Source organism: Neodiprion lecontei, chromosome 1 (genome assembly GCF_021901455.1).
Source record: "Neodiprion lecontei isolate iyNeoLeco1 chromosome 1, iyNeoLeco1.1, whole genome shotgun sequence".
NCBI classification, from domain to species: Eukaryota; Metazoa; Arthropoda; class Insecta; order Hymenoptera; family Diprionidae; genus Neodiprion; species Neodiprion lecontei.
Window position 1 is genome coordinate 1,393,315 of NC_060260.1, and position 17,389 is coordinate 1,410,703.

A 17,389-nucleotide genomic window follows, 5' to 3' on the forward strand; every position below is an offset into this window, starting at 1 on the left:
GCTTCTGGGCAATGAGATATCGCGCGATAAAGCAGGTTATAGATCTCCAAGTGTGCCGATTCCTGTGAACCGAAATTTCACCGCGAGATATTCCAAGTCCGCGACGCGTTTTTATACTTTTTCTTCGCGACTCAGGTTGGTTGTAAGAAACGAGAGGGGCGAAAAAAAAAAGAAAATGTGAGTAAGTATCATAAAATCGTTTACAAACGTTTAATTAAGAAATCTGAGCTACGATCGCGTTACGCAAAGTTGAAAGTATAATACACAGAGAAAGGATATATAAACTTCATATTTATTTAAAAAGGATTTACAGAGTTTTCATTCTTTTGGTATTTTATTTATTTATTTTTTTTTCTCTTTTTCTTTCATTTCTTCTGTTTTCTATTAATAATTTTTTCAATTCTCCATGAGTCGAGAGCGAAACATGAGAAAGAGTGGTGCAAACGGAACGACGAGTTCGGAGGTTTAGGTTGAGGGCTTATTCATTTCAAACACGCATGTACACGTAATCACACCCGCGGAAAAAACGCACGCACATCGAACGCCGAGAGTCGGACGATATCAATTAATCAATTATAAGTTCTAGAAAACAACACAACACAATGATAAATTTATTGTACAAAAGTATACCATATACTTTACGCGTGTAATAAAAGTTTAACTGATTTAAATTTTGGCTCTATACGTATATATTGCAAGTATGTGTATATGCAGATTCAAATAATTTAAATACAAATCCTTGTGGCGTACTTGCCGGTCGCAATAGTTAATTTGAAAGTTTTTCTCGTAATCTTTTTCACTGTTGTTGAAATTCTCGTAGCTCTGTTTCACGAGGAATGTACCGGTAGAATTCTGAATCGGTGTTGTACATTTACACAATCGCATTTTCGATCTGACGGTAACTGTTCAATATTTTTATATATATATATATATATATATACATATACATGTACGTATATATGTGTATTAGAGAGGTGACTTTCCATTTCATAATTCTCTATATAATTCTTTAAATCGTTATATTTCTCATTCTTTCTTGCTTCGTTTTATTCTCCCTTTTTTATATAATTTTTATTCATTTATTAAAATTTTTATTTCAATTGCATTATTATAGTGGGCTGTATATATAATATATAAAGTATTACCGTTATATTGCTTTGTTCTGTTTTTTTTTCTTTTTTGTTGTTTGTTTGTTTGTTTGTTTTCGTTTTTTTTTTTTAGTGTTCTTTGGCAAAACTTATTACACATAGGTCATCATCGTATGTAATTAATAAATAATAAAAGTATTAAATAATAATAGTAATAATAGTCATAGTGATAATAATAATAATGATAATAATAATAATGAAAAAAAAATTAATAATATTCATAAAGTAGCTTCAACAATGAAAAGTACGTACATTTGTGGATAAATCGTAGCAAGTAATAGATGATGGTCGTGTTTAAATTATGGGTGAAATATGCACGTATAAGATCATAATTAAATACGCTAATTTGATAATAATAATTATTATTACAGATCGCGATCAGACTCTGTTTTCTCGAGGATCGCGGAAATCAAACGTGACACAAAATTGTTTTGCGATTCTGTCTTCGAGTTAATGGTGAATACGTTATTACTCTTATTATTATTATTCAAGTTTTTTGGTTTCTTCCTGATTTTCGTAAAATGTTCGACGCGGAAATTTAGAAGAATAATAATAATTATTATTAAAATTACCACGAATTGGATTTTGAATATCGTCATTTTGACATATCATCAAGTGCAGTATTACATTATTTTATATATATACCTGTAAAGTATATGTATATACATATATTTATACAAATATACTGATATATACTTATATCAATTTATGTTACATTCTATTATATAGAGGTTGATTTTCACTAGTTACAATTTATGTAATCTATCTTACATAGGTGGTGATATATCGTATCATATATACCTACTAGTGTACAGAAAATAAAATGTAATTATCGTACAGTAATATAATATTATATATAAGCATTTATATAATATTATGATTAAGAACGTGATAATCAGAACGATCATCGCATACGGTACGTCGTTTAGCATACCTACGAGTGTATGGTTCTATACTTTCTTTCAGTTTCATTTCGCAAAAAAAAAAAAATTTCCGGCGAGCTTTTCTGCCCCTGTATGGACATCGGGAGACTGTAAAGGCGATTCCGCGGCGAGACACGACGGACATTTCCGACTGGCGAACCGAAAATGGGGGTGCAAAACGGGGTAGTCAAAATTCTTTCAGAGATCTACGACGTGAAAGAAAAATAGGGTAACGCGCGCGAGGTATAGTCTTTACAAATATACTGTAGATTAATCGAGAAGGATACACAGCGACCATCGATTCGCGAAAATTTTAGTCTTGTTCGTTTTTCTTTAGTTTCTTGCTGTCGCAGTCGTGTTTGTTGTTTTTTTTTTTTTTAAATTTATTTATTTCAAATTAAACGAAAGTCGGTTTAGACATAGGATTTATATATATGTATATCTATGACAATAATAATAAAAACACGGTGACGTACCGGCTTTTAGATGTATGTATATATATATATACCTATATACATGTACATAACATATAGGTGCTGTCAAAGAGTTGAAATTTAATCGATTTTTAATACACTCATTGTTTATTATTGTTGTTTGTTCTCATCAACTTGCGACTTTGTCATCTGCAGGTGTTATATCCCTCGACAGCTTTATTTTAGCTGTTATTTGACATAAACTGTCTTCCTTACGAAAGAAAAATAATCCATTTATTCTCATACAATTCGAGCTATTCATACAATTTTTATATGCATGCATATATAGGTACATTTATGTGTATACTATAATATTGAAAAACGTCGTGCACGCATCACCGTGTATAATAAATTTTATTTACAACAATTATGTATGATATAATCGTGATGATAACATATACCGAGAGTTCTTCTTAAAAGGATCCGTTCGTAGCGCGCGCGATCCAACTTCCTTAATCTTGATTGGCTGACATCCGTGCTCGAAGCCTGAAGCAAACCTTTGCTGGTAAGAATAAATTCCCTAGAATCGACACTACGCGTCGTTGACTCTGCCTACCATGCCGGTAACATTTTTACGAAGTTGGCCACGCTTATAAACTAGACGAGTAGCAATTGTCGAGCGGGTCCTTTCAAGAAGGACTCTCCGTATATTTATACGTGTGTATATGCCTATAGTAACCTGCACAGATAAGTATAATATAAAAATAATAATATAGTTTTAATAATAAGAATCGCGTAATTAAAGTCGCTGTAAACTCTGCCTGTCGAACACGACTTCGTGGTCTTTGGTTTCTACAAAATATATATATATATATATATATATATATATATATTCATGTATATATAATATATTCTTAAAAGTACGATAATAATGACGAATAGATGTAATTACAATAAAAATGTGTCGTTATAATTTGAACAGAGAAGAAAATTTAAAAAGAAAGAAAACAAAATTGAAATAAAATAGAAATAAATAAATCTCAATCAAACCGCGATTATTATAATTAATTATAGATATCATACAAATAACAAAAGATTACCTGGGTTTTAATTAGTACGTACCGGGGAGACGTTATAATCACATCTGCGCACGTTAACGCAACTTATTCAAGTTATAATTTAATACAATAATAATCATAATCATAATCATAGTCATAATAAGGATACCATGTATCTCAGTGTGTATAAATAGGTATGTTCGGTGTGATTGGCAAAATGATTGCATAAAAATTACGCTCTATGTTATAGGAATTAATGATTAATCAGTTAATTAAGGATAAAAATTAAACTATCTAAAAGCTGCGGCAGCTGCTCGCGGGTCACCGGAATATACCTGCGTGTATAATATTGTTCTTTCACTAATCGAATTTCAGAGACGATGATGGTATCGGCTCGCCTTTCACCCCGATTCGCACATTATATACATATAGTACACGACAGACGTATGCCACGTGCAACGTTGCAACCAGAAAAGGAATCATTTCAACGAACGCTGAAAGCGTCACCGTCCGCTCACGATTATCATTCAAGTCCAATTATACGATTATTCTCAATTCGATACTTTCACTCAGGGTGAAGGTTTGGTATATTTATCTACAATTTCTCCGCGTGTTGCAACAATCGGATGACATTGCATCGTCGTACGTTGTAATTGAACCGCGAAACTCGTCGCAATAACGTCATTCGTCATCAGACATACTACGTCCGTAGAATAAGAGATCAGTGGTCATGATTTCCCCCTTCCCTTTGCACCCTCATCAAACTTTCGGCAAGCCCCTCGTCGGCGTTTTCTCTCCCCCTCCCCGTTATGATATGGCGTCAGTTCACAAATCGAATGCTGCACTTTCGTCGTCACGATAACAACGATAACGAAAGACGAGATTCAACCGAGGTACAAATCCGTGGGCGTTGCGATCGGATGCTCGGGTTTTACGCAGGCGCTTCCGGTTGGCGAAGCTGCGCTAGCGCCGCTGCTCGCCCTCGTTGCTGCCAACGGCGAACGGCTCGCTACTTCTGCGCTGCTCTCCGAACCCGCGTTGTGATTGTGGTTATGGTTGTGGTTGTGGTTGTTGCCGTTGTTGCCGTTGTTGCTATTGCCGCACCCGACACCGATTCCCATCCCACTTCCGCCTCCCTGGTGCCCAGCGTTATGGGAAGACGCCAGCGTGTCCCCATTGCAGTAGTAGTACGTCGAATCTAAGCAACGCGAGATCAAGGGGGGAAAAATTAGCCTCAAGGGTCGGTCGATCATCGAGACTTCTTTCTCGTCGAATTGCCGCTATTCAAACCGCTTGAAACAACACAAAATTAATCGTCAAGGTAAAGGTTCGAAAAGCGGTCCTTATCCGAGAAAAAGAGGTCTTCGGGTCAATACGCGCCTTCGTATATCGGCACACTGAATAACGTCTACGTCGGAATATTGTGACGAATCTTCACGACATTTCGCTCCGTTAGACAGAGTGTCAGCTTTAGGTACGATACAGGAGTGACTATATTTAAGCATCGAGCTGAGGTGGAGTTTTCATCGAAAATCTATAGGCAAGTGCGAATATCCTGGATCTGGACAATTTACAGCAGACTGTCTTAAGTTAGGATGAATAAATGACGACTCTTGGATCTACCTGATCTAATCGGTACTCATACTCACTGTTTACTTACTGAGCAACCCGCTTGTCGCCGTCCCGTACCCGTAACCGCTGTAAGGTGCGCTGGAGTACTGAGAGTACGCCGCGCTGTAGGCGTAGTCACCACCGCCTGTTGATAAGACAGATAAAACGAGTCGGGTCAGCAAAGGATTTATTCGTTGCGAAGGCAGGCGTCGTAACTCCGTTTCTCAAACTGCGGTCAACGGGGTCACCCACGTGGCTGAAGTCACCTTTGCATCCAGGACTTATTCAGGAGCTCGAGTGACTTTACGGAAGACTTTTTGCAAAGAAAGCGCGAGTCTCTTCGAGGCTCGTGACCGGTCGGTCAGTTCGGAGCATCGGTGAAGCGGAAAGTACGGTATTTCGCGACTATCGAAGTGGGTACTCACCGGTGGCGTAGTGTCCGAAGCTCGGCAGCATGCCGGAGTAAGGCGGTATAGCCGACGATACCTGGGACTGGGAAACTGGTGGCTGAAGGACCGTCAGTCCCGGGTCCCCTCCGGGGGTGTTGGGGGCGGCAGGGGCAGCGTTAGCCTCGCTGTGGAGCGATATCGGCGGACTCTGCTCGCCCCCGCCCGCCCCAACGACAACGTACGGCACTGCGACGGCACCGTTCTCTCCTACGCCATGCACAACACAACACGACATTCGAATCAAGCACAAGCCAATTGAACGAAATAACGAAACGAAAGTTAAATAAAAACGCTCGGCGGTGTCTACTGGTTCGCGTTCCACCCCCGGTTGGTCCAAGCTTTCCTCTTCGACAATTATATTCGACGAATTCTCGTGACGATCTTCGACCAACTGGCGGTGTTATCGAAGCTTTTGCACCATTTCGTCGAGTTCTCAGCGACACGCGGAGTCGACTTGGAACCGGGAAATTTGCTACATAGGTGAAGGTGAACGTGAACGTGAACTCACCCGTGGTATGGTAAGGCGACATGTTAGCCGGGTCCAGAGTTTGGCTTAATTTAAGTTCCTGCATCGTCAACGGGGCGAGGGGCGTCAAGGTACCACCTGCTTTCGAAAAATCCCCCAAGGTTTTTCCCTATTTAGTCATCCCTCGACAACGTTCAGTGATCCGCTCGCATTATCGACGTCGCTGGCCGACCTCGCCTCGCCTTTAATCGTTCTTTCTTTTTGTCCTTTTTATTTCACCCGAAATAGGAGAGGGGGTTACTTTCGCCGATTTGCGAAAACCCCGAAAGGGTTTTTGATAGCTCCCGAGGTCAGAACCGGGGGTTGTTGTTGCCCGTGGTCCCCTCGAATGGGGTTCAATCCGGCCACCCCAACCCACGTTACGTTATTATTCTCCGATCTCCGGCACAGTGCAGGAGTCATGTGTCTGAGTGACATTTGACGCAATCCATTATCGAAGGTTATTGTTGTACAGTTCGGTACGCGCCAAATACGCACACGATGCAAGGCGAGGTGAAAAAATGTTCGGCGACGTCGATCACGCGGCTTTTTTTCACGACTAGAAACATTACGCCTTTCTCTTCCATTTTCAGGAATGATAATCAGCCAAATTCGAGCTTCCCATGGTCCCAAACCACCGCGATACCGTTCTTTGACCTCTGCCTGCCACCGCCATCATGCATCGTTTGGAAATGCGAAATTATAAAGCATATAAAACACAAAGCCAGCGATACGCCGTTGCATCTAGATATTTACCTGCAGATGATATAACGGTAAAAAAGCTCACGGCCACTAAAACAAGACTATACCTACTTGAATTATACAGTAAAAGTGAAGAAGAAAAAAAAGAAAAAAAAAAAAAATACAAACAAACAGACGTGCACTTCTCGCAATCATTGCACAGCCGCAAATCGGCCAGCGGTGACGAGGAGCAAAGGTGCGATATACGTATGATAGGTATAATCAAGAGGCAGAGCAGAGCGCGGAAGAGAGAGAAGGAGATCAACACGATGTGAAAAAAGTAGCAGGAGGGAAAGAAAAAGCTAAGGGCAAATAGAGGGAGAAGCTCACCTATGGTACCCCCTATGGGCGGGGTATAAAGATGGGGTGTTTGCGCCTGCGTCATCGTTCCGATGGAGCCGAGGGAGTCGTAGAGTTCGGTGGAGGTGGCCACGGCGGACCCGGGGAATCCCCCGTGTTCGTAGTACCCCGGACCACCGCCACCACCGCCGTTCGCCCCACCGCCCCCACCGCCGCCCCCACCTCCGCCGCCTCCGCCACCTCCTCCGCCGCCCCCAAGTTCACTGAGGAGCTTATGCTCGTCCTTGATACTCCATTTACTCGACCACAGCTGCGTCAAAGAGGAACAAAGAAAGGAGGATTAAGCAACGTCGGACAAACGTGTCTCCCGTGGCTTGACCGTGACGGAAAAAATGCAGTTTCTCCAGTACAATCGAATCGTAGGAGGCCCGACTGGTGTCGTTTCATATTTCGACTGACGATAGAACGAAACGTCGACTTACGTTGGAGTAGAGCTGATCTCCGTTGTAGCTACTTCGTTGTCTCTTCAAGTCGTCCTCCGGGTGATCGCTCAAGTCGCGATTATCGTCTGCGGACAGATAAAGCGGGGGTGTAACGGTACGGAGAGATACAAATAATAGGCCGTTGCGTGGGTATTATATGGGTAAAAAAAAGCTCGAAGGCGGGCGGTGCAGCATCTCAAGTACAGAGGAGGCATGCACGACGTGCCTATTATACCTCGGACATATTTGCCGTCACCGCTCCGCATCCGGGAAAAAGATTTACTACACATCTATCGCGTGTTTATTATATATCGGGATTTACGATGAGAAAATGACGCGTCCCTGGCGCTTCGTAAATGTTTTACACCTAACTAAGCCCCCGTTAAACACGCCACGAATGGTTATAATGTATAAATTTTATTCGGTTCATCGATGCCGGAACTGTCCATACGTTTTTTTGTTTTATTTCTTCAATGTGCTTTTTTGCGCCTGGCCTATATCGCAGGTAGTAGGGTCGTTAACTGTTATGGCGCCCCATCCACGGACTGTGGAATTTGCAGGATGCGATTGAAAGACTCGTTTTCGTTCCATTGAAAGATCGATCGTGGTTTCGATCGGTGGAAGACCTTCTTCCCTTCGAATATTCGAAAATTCTAGGACAGTAAAACAGGCCTTCAATGTTCCCTCTTACTTTACTCATTGTCAGTAATACCAAAGCTATCGAATGATCCGCAATTTGCCCGAAGCTGTTCTGCGGCCGTATCGATGTACATTGTATTTCTCTTTTTTACTACTGAGCGCGATCTTACATGCCCACATACCTGAAACACACGTCCCGTTCTGACATCAGACACGGGTGTATAGTTATACTGTTTCGCGGAACGGTCTTGGATCGAGTACAGTGACACTTATCGATTTCGCCAAGAGCAGCGTTCACCCCGCATATTGTTCCGTAAGATGAGGGAATGATGCCAAGCTGGAGTCGAGGTTTCGTACCGCGGATACAGGGCGATTCAGGTGTAATTTCGAGAAAAATTTCACTTCGAGGGACGGCAAGGTTTCCAGTTCGAATCGGTGAGTGACGTTTAATTTCAGAAAACGTGGATCTGCCGCTGCAAGAGCAGAAATTGATAAAAACGGCTGATTTCGTCCCGTCGATTCGAACCAAGGTACGGATATATGAATTTCCGGTATCCGGAAAGGTCCTGTATGGCAGGTAGATCGACGTCACCTGCGCGAGAGGCCAAAGACACAAATGAAACGTGCGATTTAAATTGAATCCGTCGAGTCGTCGGTCGGGATCGAACGAGTTGTGCACGTGTTAGCGGCAGAGCCGTTGCAGCATCGCCGCGGGCATTGATGGATATAGAGAAACAATTTCGACTCCATTATACGTACACACATCTTTATTATCAGCGGGCGCAGCCTACATCCGGCGACGAACAACGCCGGCTCTCCTGGCTGCTCGGGGTTCGTTTGGGAATACAGTGGATCCGAGGGGCGGAGGGGGGCTCGAGTATCTCGAATAATTAAATGACCGGTCCGTCGGGGGCCTGGGGTCCGGGGACGAGCGTCGAGCAGAGGGCTCGTTAAATCCCGTCCACCCTGTCAAGTCGCTCCAATCGCAGATTGTCCGGCGTTTCGTCCGCGTGTGCGTGCGCCGTCCTCACACGCACGCATTTTACACCGTCGCGTCGCCAAAGTTCGCCGACACAACCCCCGTGTTTTACACCGCTCCGGCACTACCACTCGGAACCCGCTGCTGATGGCGGTAGTATGGGACTCGCCCCTTGCTCGGGATGACCGCCATAAAATCCGCCTTGCCGGAGGTACGCGCGTCCAGCCCGCCAGCTGACCGAGCCGCGGTCGTTGAATTTCGACTTTACGATTGAATCGTTTGGATTAATTGTCGTTGTAATTGAACGCGCATCCGACTCTTCTCTCTATTTTCTCTCTCCTCCCGAGAAGCCGGGGTGGTTTTGGAAGGGGGGCGGATTCCCGTACACTTGCCGGCGCGAGGTTTAATTAGATATCTGTATAATTCAAGGTCAACGGATCACTGGGTACCGATTAAAGAAATGGAGGAAAACAGGGAATTCGCAGCGTCGAGCTGGCTCTTCGGGGCCACGACGTTGCTCCTTTGACATTGAGAAGCGGATGTCGAAGCGCTTCTTCTCCTGCTTCTGGTATCCGTCGTCGGGGGAGGGGAGGGGAGGCATGAATAAGGAAAATTCTAGGGTATCCGGGAAAGAAACCGGCGACGCCAGAGGTAGGCAGAAAAGTTAACGTCTCCTTGAAAGGAGCGGTAAATTGAATAATTCGATCATAGGTTTGAAAGGACCCCGGTAGTTTCCCATGCGTTATTCGAAAGCAATTGAGTCAATGTCGAGCGATACAATACAAGGGTAATAATGGACTTTGGGATGAACCCGGCCCCCGTCTACGTACCCACCCCTCGACCTCTGTAATATACCAACGTCGACGTGTTGGTCCGACACGCACACGCTCTCGAAATATCCTGACAGGACAAAATCTCACCCGGGGGTAGTGGAGGGACGGGGCAGATGTACCGAAAACATTGATTCGAATTTCAAATATGCACCGCAAATCAACTCAATTATACTCCAGTATTTAATCAATTTAACACAGCTGTTATTCTCCCTCATTTGCAGAATTATATCGGCAAAATAGAAACATTGCAACGATACTGTGTAAATTTGTACAAATTATATAACTGTGGTAATTTTTATGACCAATTAGAGATAATACTTTTCATCCGGAGTTTGCTGCAGTGAGAAAAATTTCATTTGTTACAGTAATTAGAAAAATTTAGTGAACCATTTTGCGCTACCGTCGATGCTTTTTTGGTAATTTCAACGCAAAATCAGTTTTTTTTCGGTGTACTCTACTTTTTTATTTAAATAAGGCTTTATCGTCAATTTATCGTTGCACAAGCATTAAATTTTCGCAACAGTTGCAAGAAAATGTAGTAAGAGTGATCGTAATGAGAAAGAATAGTAACGGATACTAGACTCTCCGGTAACAGCTACGAAACTAATTTTCATTTTCTACCTACAACTATATTTTTCGATTATGATAAAAAACGAAAATAATTAATGACTGAGCGGTAACCGGAACTAAAAATTTCTCTCGGTGTGTCATACTTTTTCGGAACAAAATCAGTTTTCAGGGCAAGATACCTAATTGATTTGCATGCGATCAAAGGCGCAAGAAATTCTGCGCTGTATGCATAAGCATAATAATCGCTGCGACGACGTTGGGAGGTTAAAAAATAACCGTGTGCAGCATATGTGACTCGGCGACGTCACCGGGGATTTTAGCCAAATATGAAAACGACGCCGGGCGTCGACTCTGATGAGCGCTAATGCACCCGCCGTCCGTTTGAATTAGAACCGACCGCGGTCTTTGAAGTTTATAATCCGATACGCTCGCCCCGACGCTCGTCGCCAGGGCATTGAGTGCTTTCGCCGCAGTACCTACGCGCCACTTTGCAGTCGCCTGGGTGTAATCGAGTTCCTCTTCCCGATGCCTGTTCGTCTCTCCTCGACTCAGATCTGCGTATACGTATACAAGGCACCGACGTTACAACGCGTCGCCGTTGTTATCGCAATTTTTGTCCTACCTTACTCGTTAATTTTTAATTTTATTCCTTTACATTTTTCGATCTTCCAACATACCCAGAGAAATGTAACAGAGATACAATTCTCTGTGAAAACTAGAAAAAAATAAAAATAAATAAATACAAAATGGACCAAGGGAAGAAACCGGAGGTCGGCCGCCTCGAGTATTCGACACGGTTTCGCAGGGGCGGATGAGCGGGGTACCCGGGGCCCCGAGTCCACCGCCTTCGTCGTAGTCGTCCACGTGTCGGGAATATTTCAAACGCGTTATACTCACGCCGCGTGACGTAGAAATGAATGGCGGCACGTGCGTCGGGCCCGTTGACATTTGACCGATAGCCCGGCAAGCCGGGCGGGAATTAGAAATTCGTGTCGATAATCGCACGCACCTTACAACGCTACAGACGCCATCGTCGGCATCGCTGTTGCGAAACAAAACCCGATTATTACCGCACTACGGTCTTTTTACCCGGAATAATACGCCATTGTTGCAATTATATAGTCGAACCTCTTCCTCTCTCGATTCAGACCCCCCCCCCGCTCCTCCCCTACGCTCCCTCCTCAGCGTCTCTTTGTCGCTTTTTGCTTCCTCGTCTTTTCGCGCTCGCGTAAGTCACTTTTACAGGCCTCACTCTCCCTCTCTCTCTCTCTCTTTCTCTCTTTGTTCCCGTTGTTATAGATTTAATTTGTATCAGAGCGACGAGCACCTCGGTATGCACACCCCTTGACATCCGTCTACTCCTACCGCGAGCCACTCTATCTCCGAAAGTTTGCAACAAAGTACGGCTGCATAACAATCGTCTTGTTTCTTGCGAAAAGCATTGTTTTCTTGTACGACGATTGTAACAAAAGCTGAATAGCTCAAAACTCGCCTCTACAAACGAATTCTACATCTCATTTCGTTCTAGATTCTTGCAATATTTCAAGTAGAATATAACAAAGTGAAGCTTTTTGACTCGTTCAGAGCTCGGTCAGCTCTTATACCGTAAAGTACGCTTAAAATTCTACCCTGTAGGAAATAGCGGAATTTGGTCTCTTACCGTCGTCGGTGCGTTTCCGCTTTATGCTATTTCCATTGGGGTCCTGATGGTGAGCCGGGATACCGAGGATGCCGCTGATGCTGTAGGCGTTGGGGGCAGTGGCGGCAGGGTGTCCGGCAGCGTTGGCGGGGGCGTGGGTGATGACGGATACGGAACCGCCGGACCCAGGTTGACCCTGGGGTTGTCCTTGCTGCTGGGCCTGCTGCTGTTGGTGGGCGTGTTTCGCCTTCTCGGCAGCCTTGTTCCTCACGATCCTGGAGCGACGGATGGTTCATGAAAAAGAATAACCAGAAGAAGAATTGCGATTAGACGATGGTCGGTGATCTGCCGCGGCGAACGCATATACGCAGGTAGAAGAAAGGTCGCAGCGATCGACTACCGAAAGTCGAACGAAACTGGCATGGCGGTGGCTATTCACCGCACGCGGCATTGTTTTCACCGGTCGAGTGGATCCTCGGTTATCGAGTGATTAATTACGATTAGGAGGGTCGCTCGTAGGCGGTCCCGGTTACTGCCGACGTATGCAACACGTATATTATACGTTATTATAGGTCCTTCTGGGCGGGTTAACGTCGGCTGTGCCGATACACGCATTCACGGATGCAGACGAGGAACCCAGGATGATGACTCGCGTTTTGCCACGCGTCGAAACACCGCGTGGTGCCGGCGATTCACCGTGCTACATCATCCCTCTCTCCCTATCCTCTCTTCGTCCGATACACGTAAAGATACCTACGACGTCTACTTACGCACGTGTATTGTACATCCGCATCGATCTCGCATCATGATGTACCTACAACACTCCGATACCCCGTACCGGGGAACCTTTACATACATCGCGACAACCACTAGACGTCCGCATCGATTAGCTAGCCAATATTGTAGCCGGTATTACTTGCTAGTTTGCCCTTGGTATCAGATTATATTTATCATTTCTCATCCCCTCGAGATTGCACCCGCTGTCGTTGGCGCTTTTTTCTCGACTTCCTGTCGACTGCCGCCTCGTCTCATTTGCCGCGAATAGTTAATCGGTAGAAGAAGCTACTCCAAAACTACTTTCAACACCTTGAAAACATCGAGCTACAGATCTAGACGTCGGGTGTGGAATTAACGACGCGACAAACTTGGATACAGAGTTCTTTTCATTCATCAGATTGATAGAAACAACACGCGTTTGAATGGAAGGTAACCTTATCTTCTTCCTTAATCGCCAACCACCATAACCTGTCCTGATACCATCGCTTGACCGTGCAGGAAACATACTAATTGCCCGAGGCTAACACCGATTACCAAATATCGATCAGTTTAATCTTGATCTCGATCTCAGGAGTTCGTGACCAGGCGGTGGGTTCTGCATGGTTATGCGTGGTGAAGTAAATTCAGGGGTGGGGTTTCGGCTCGGGGGCGACGCAGTGATCAATCAGGCGACACCTGTTGCCCCGTAGCTCTGGAAGTTGGGTAGATACCTCGACCTCCGCTAACTCGGGGTGATTAGGCCCGATTCTCGCGTCTAGGTCCGTCCCTCACCCCCGCATCTCCGGGGGCCGCGAGTGCAGACGATTGTGAGATCGGTCTAGGCCGATAATCACCGCGGTGTCCGCTTTGCGTTACGCTCGAATCTCGGCTCCTGCATGCCCGACTGGCTTCGATTTAACAAAATTGCGATGCCCTCGGTGATCGCGGCTCGGGCGCCACTCGAGTATCGCGTTATTGGAGCGCTGCGGGTGCTCCAGGTTCTGTGGATACAGATGGCACGTGACGCAAGGACACGAGGACTCGAGAGGAGAGCAAACAACGCCGTTCTGCCGCTTCCGAACTCCGGAATTGCTTTTTAATTACCTCACGTGGTAATGAAGATCACTTCGAGATCGGTCAGGGAGATTTTATGAAATTCGCACGAGTCCGCATTGTTTCGGTAGATACTGTTTACAAAGTCTGGCCGCAGATTTCATCCGAAGGACATCAAATTTCAATTCCATCTGTTCGTTTTTTCTTTGCGAAGATCCGAAATGTCGGAAGAAATTTTATAGAGTTTTACAGCTTTTCATTTATCGTTAGAAATAGTTTTCCCTCTTTTTCGGAAAATCTAGAAACTCTGAGTGCCTACCTGATCCCGCGCACCGATTCGGTTCGACTCAAAATATCGACCTTACGTTTTCCAACAACTAAACCACCATTCACGGCTGGAACACATGGACGCCAACTAGGGAATAAAGGATAAATTGTAGAGAAGCGGCGCAACACCGCGAGGTTAAGGATAAGTTGGAACCGGGAACGGTGGTCGTAGGACGCAGAGATTCGAAGGAGGCGCAGCCGGGGGTCGGGGGGTGGAAAGGTGGGGTAGAATTATGGGGGCAGCGAGGCGAGGCGCCACGTGGGTGGAAGCTATGCCTCCCTTGGCGCCGGACGATCGCTCCCTAACGGCCACTCGACGACTAAACTACCCCGAGTCCTCCTTCTCCACCCCCGCCGCTGCCGAGGTCGTCGTTCCCGCGTCTTAACTCGAGTATCTCGCGGCTCTCACGGAGAAGAATAAGAGCGAGAAAAACCAGAAAAAGATAAAGAACAGGGAGATGAGCAGAGAATTGTGATGTTAGGTATGTACCTGTGGTAAGTACAGCCCGGTGAAAAGAGTTCCTCGTTCGATGAGAGCGAAGAATGAAAGAAGGAGAAATTGAGTAGAAACAAAGAATTGCGTACCATCGATTCGCTCCGAACTGTACGCGATATAGTGAAAGAGCCGGAAACTCGTCTGCGGTCGTTTTCAATCATTGCAGGAGTGATGAAAAAAAAGTTCATCGATGCGACAAAAATGATTGTTACAATTGTTCCAAATGACGAAGCCAGGGAATATCGTTTGTGGAAATAGGAATTAAAGCATCCTGCGCACACGCGTGACCGATGAAACGAGTCGTTCCGACCAAGTCTTGTTCCAAAAAGACGCCTTCTTCGCAAAGTTGTTAAAATTCAAGTTTTACACGTATACGGAGATCTCATGCGACCGTTAGAAATGAATAAAACGAGGAGAAATCGAGAGTCGGAGTGGAACAGCGTTACCGGTACCTATGGGTATTAGGGAGGTGGATAACGTTTGAGTTTCGGAACTTGTATACGGCGGGGGAAAAGGAGACGAAGCGGAGGCAAAGCAGCGGCTCCGGTCTGGAACCGCAAACTTTAACGTCGGCATTACTTTTATGCGCAACTTTATGCCAAGTATCCCATCAAATATATGACCCAGGTCTTCTACATTCCGAGTGGGTAAAGAGAGGAGTGGTGGAGGAGTATCTGCGTGCCTTCGTTATACGTTGTACATAGGTGTGCAGGTACATTCGCGTATCCAGACCCGTAGCCAGCTGTGCCGACCGACGGGAGGCCGCCCATATCCACTGGGCTAAATTATTGCAAATAAAACTTTATACACGCGAATTTCCCGCCTACCTCTGCAGCTCAACTCTAGCGAAAACTTTATCGCATTACGCAGCGTGTCTCCCGGTGGGAGTTGTGAAAACGTAACACATTCATCCCCCTCGTGTGGAAAATTCCGGCAAGGTTAGACCGGCGAAAAAATACGGCCTGAAATTTTGATTGTTCGCGGATTTGGAACGCCCGGGTAAAAGGTTGTTGCGAAATTCATGCTTCACACTTCGGGATGGAGCTATTACGAGCGGTATTAGGAGTATTACGGTAAGAGGCGGCGTCCTGCGGCACTCGAGAACGGATTACAAGGGATTTTGGTATCCCCCACTCGGTTCGACCGAACCCCGGTTCACGGGGAAACGGCAAAGTCAAGAGGGTCGCGTTCCGGTGCAGCAGCCGCACAATACTCGGGAGTCACTCTACCTATACGGATATACACGGGCATTGTGTGCACCGGGGCTTCACAATGCTCTGACTGCACGACTGGGTTATACATATACTCACACACACACGTACGTGCGATGCCTAGGCGAGCAGGCAACGCCACGGTGTATCAATTCATCTACTTATGTACTACACACACTCCGCGGTACGTACATGACCATGTACGACGCGATGGTTATAGGTACTGCACTACGACGACGCGCACACTCGGAGAAACCACCGTGTCGGGTCTCTCACTGCGTAACTTTTTACCCCGTGCGGTAATTCGGATTTTCCTGTAATCAGCACGGATGCCTTTGTGCAAACCCTCGGTGAGGAGAAAAAGTGAAGCAACGCGACACGCGCGATACGATTAACGTTTACGAAATAAGAGAGAGAATCGAGATGACTGGTCTGGTTCAGCGCCGTTGGGAAAGTCGACGACAAACTTCGTCAATCGATTATCAACGTCATCGGTATAATCATCCGATCGGAATTAGCAAGGATGAACCGGTTTATACCGGAACGGTACAAGTCCGTACAGCACGGTAATCGAGTAGTGAATAATTTGTCGATGCAGCAGCAACGCCAGCGAGTATTGGGCTGGATGCGGACAACAAAGCACGAGGCGGACGGTATTCGAGGACGAGGAGCACCCCTGGTGGTCGAGCCATTTCGTCATTTTGATGAACTGCCGTGTGTATAGTGTACGGTAGCAGCGTGGAGTGCATTATATTATACGTACACCTATCTCGGCGTATATACCTGAATCGCATTGTCAAAGAGGAGCAGCTGCCGCATCCCGATCCCCGAGCAGCATTTACCCGCGATGTTCAGCGGTGCTGGTACACAGTGAGAGACGACTATATTAACCGAGTATCCCTGACGTCCCGGTGCACCGTCGCCTCGGATGCCGTGCACGCCGCCGTCGAGAGGACGCCGTGTTTGTTTGCGTTGTGTCCCCGACTGCACAAAGGGCCCAGGGGGCCCCCCGGAATACACCGGCGAGTCAACATCGACGAGGACGCTTTTCCCGCTCGCAGTCCCATACAGCTCGCTCGATTTACGATGTATCATTCCACGCTGCCCCCTCCCTTCCCCTTTCACCCTCCATGGGGGGCACCCTCCTCATGGGAAGCATGGCAAGTTAGTTTTACACCTCCGAAGTCGAGGCAAGGGTCCGATCGTTCGGTGGATTGTCAATTTTTCTTTATTCTTTTTTATTTAGCAATCAACGG

General features: G+C 45.6%; 1 protein-coding gene across 5 annotated transcripts in view; it reads right to left on the reverse strand.

The window, feature by feature from the left end:
* Window positions 1-1,342: 1,342 nt before the first annotated feature.
* LOC107217101 (paired box protein Pax-5) overlaps window positions 1,343-17,389 on the reverse strand; it is a 79,757-nt gene continuing 63,710 nt past the window's right edge. For 4 of the 5 annotated variants that reach the window (XM_046740141.1, XM_046740130.1, XM_046740133.1 and 1 more), the window contains 7 exons: window positions 12,312-12,565; window positions 7,631-7,716; window positions 7,179-7,458; window positions 6,111-6,209; window positions 5,579-5,809; window positions 5,203-5,298; window positions 1,343-4,740 (listed from right to left, as the gene is read on the reverse strand). In XM_046740141.1, coding sequence (XP_046596097.1) covers window positions 4,427-4,740; window positions 5,203-5,298; window positions 5,579-5,809; window positions 6,111-6,209; window positions 7,179-7,458; window positions 7,631-7,716; window positions 12,312-12,565 — 1,360 coding nt within the window. In that variant the 3' untranslated portion in view covers window positions 1,343-4,426. The remainder of the gene's footprint in view (window positions 4,741-5,202; window positions 5,299-5,578; window positions 5,810-6,110; window positions 6,210-7,178; window positions 7,459-7,630; window positions 7,717-12,311; window positions 12,566-17,389) is intronic. The other variant, XM_015654475.2, reaches the window with a different exon arrangement.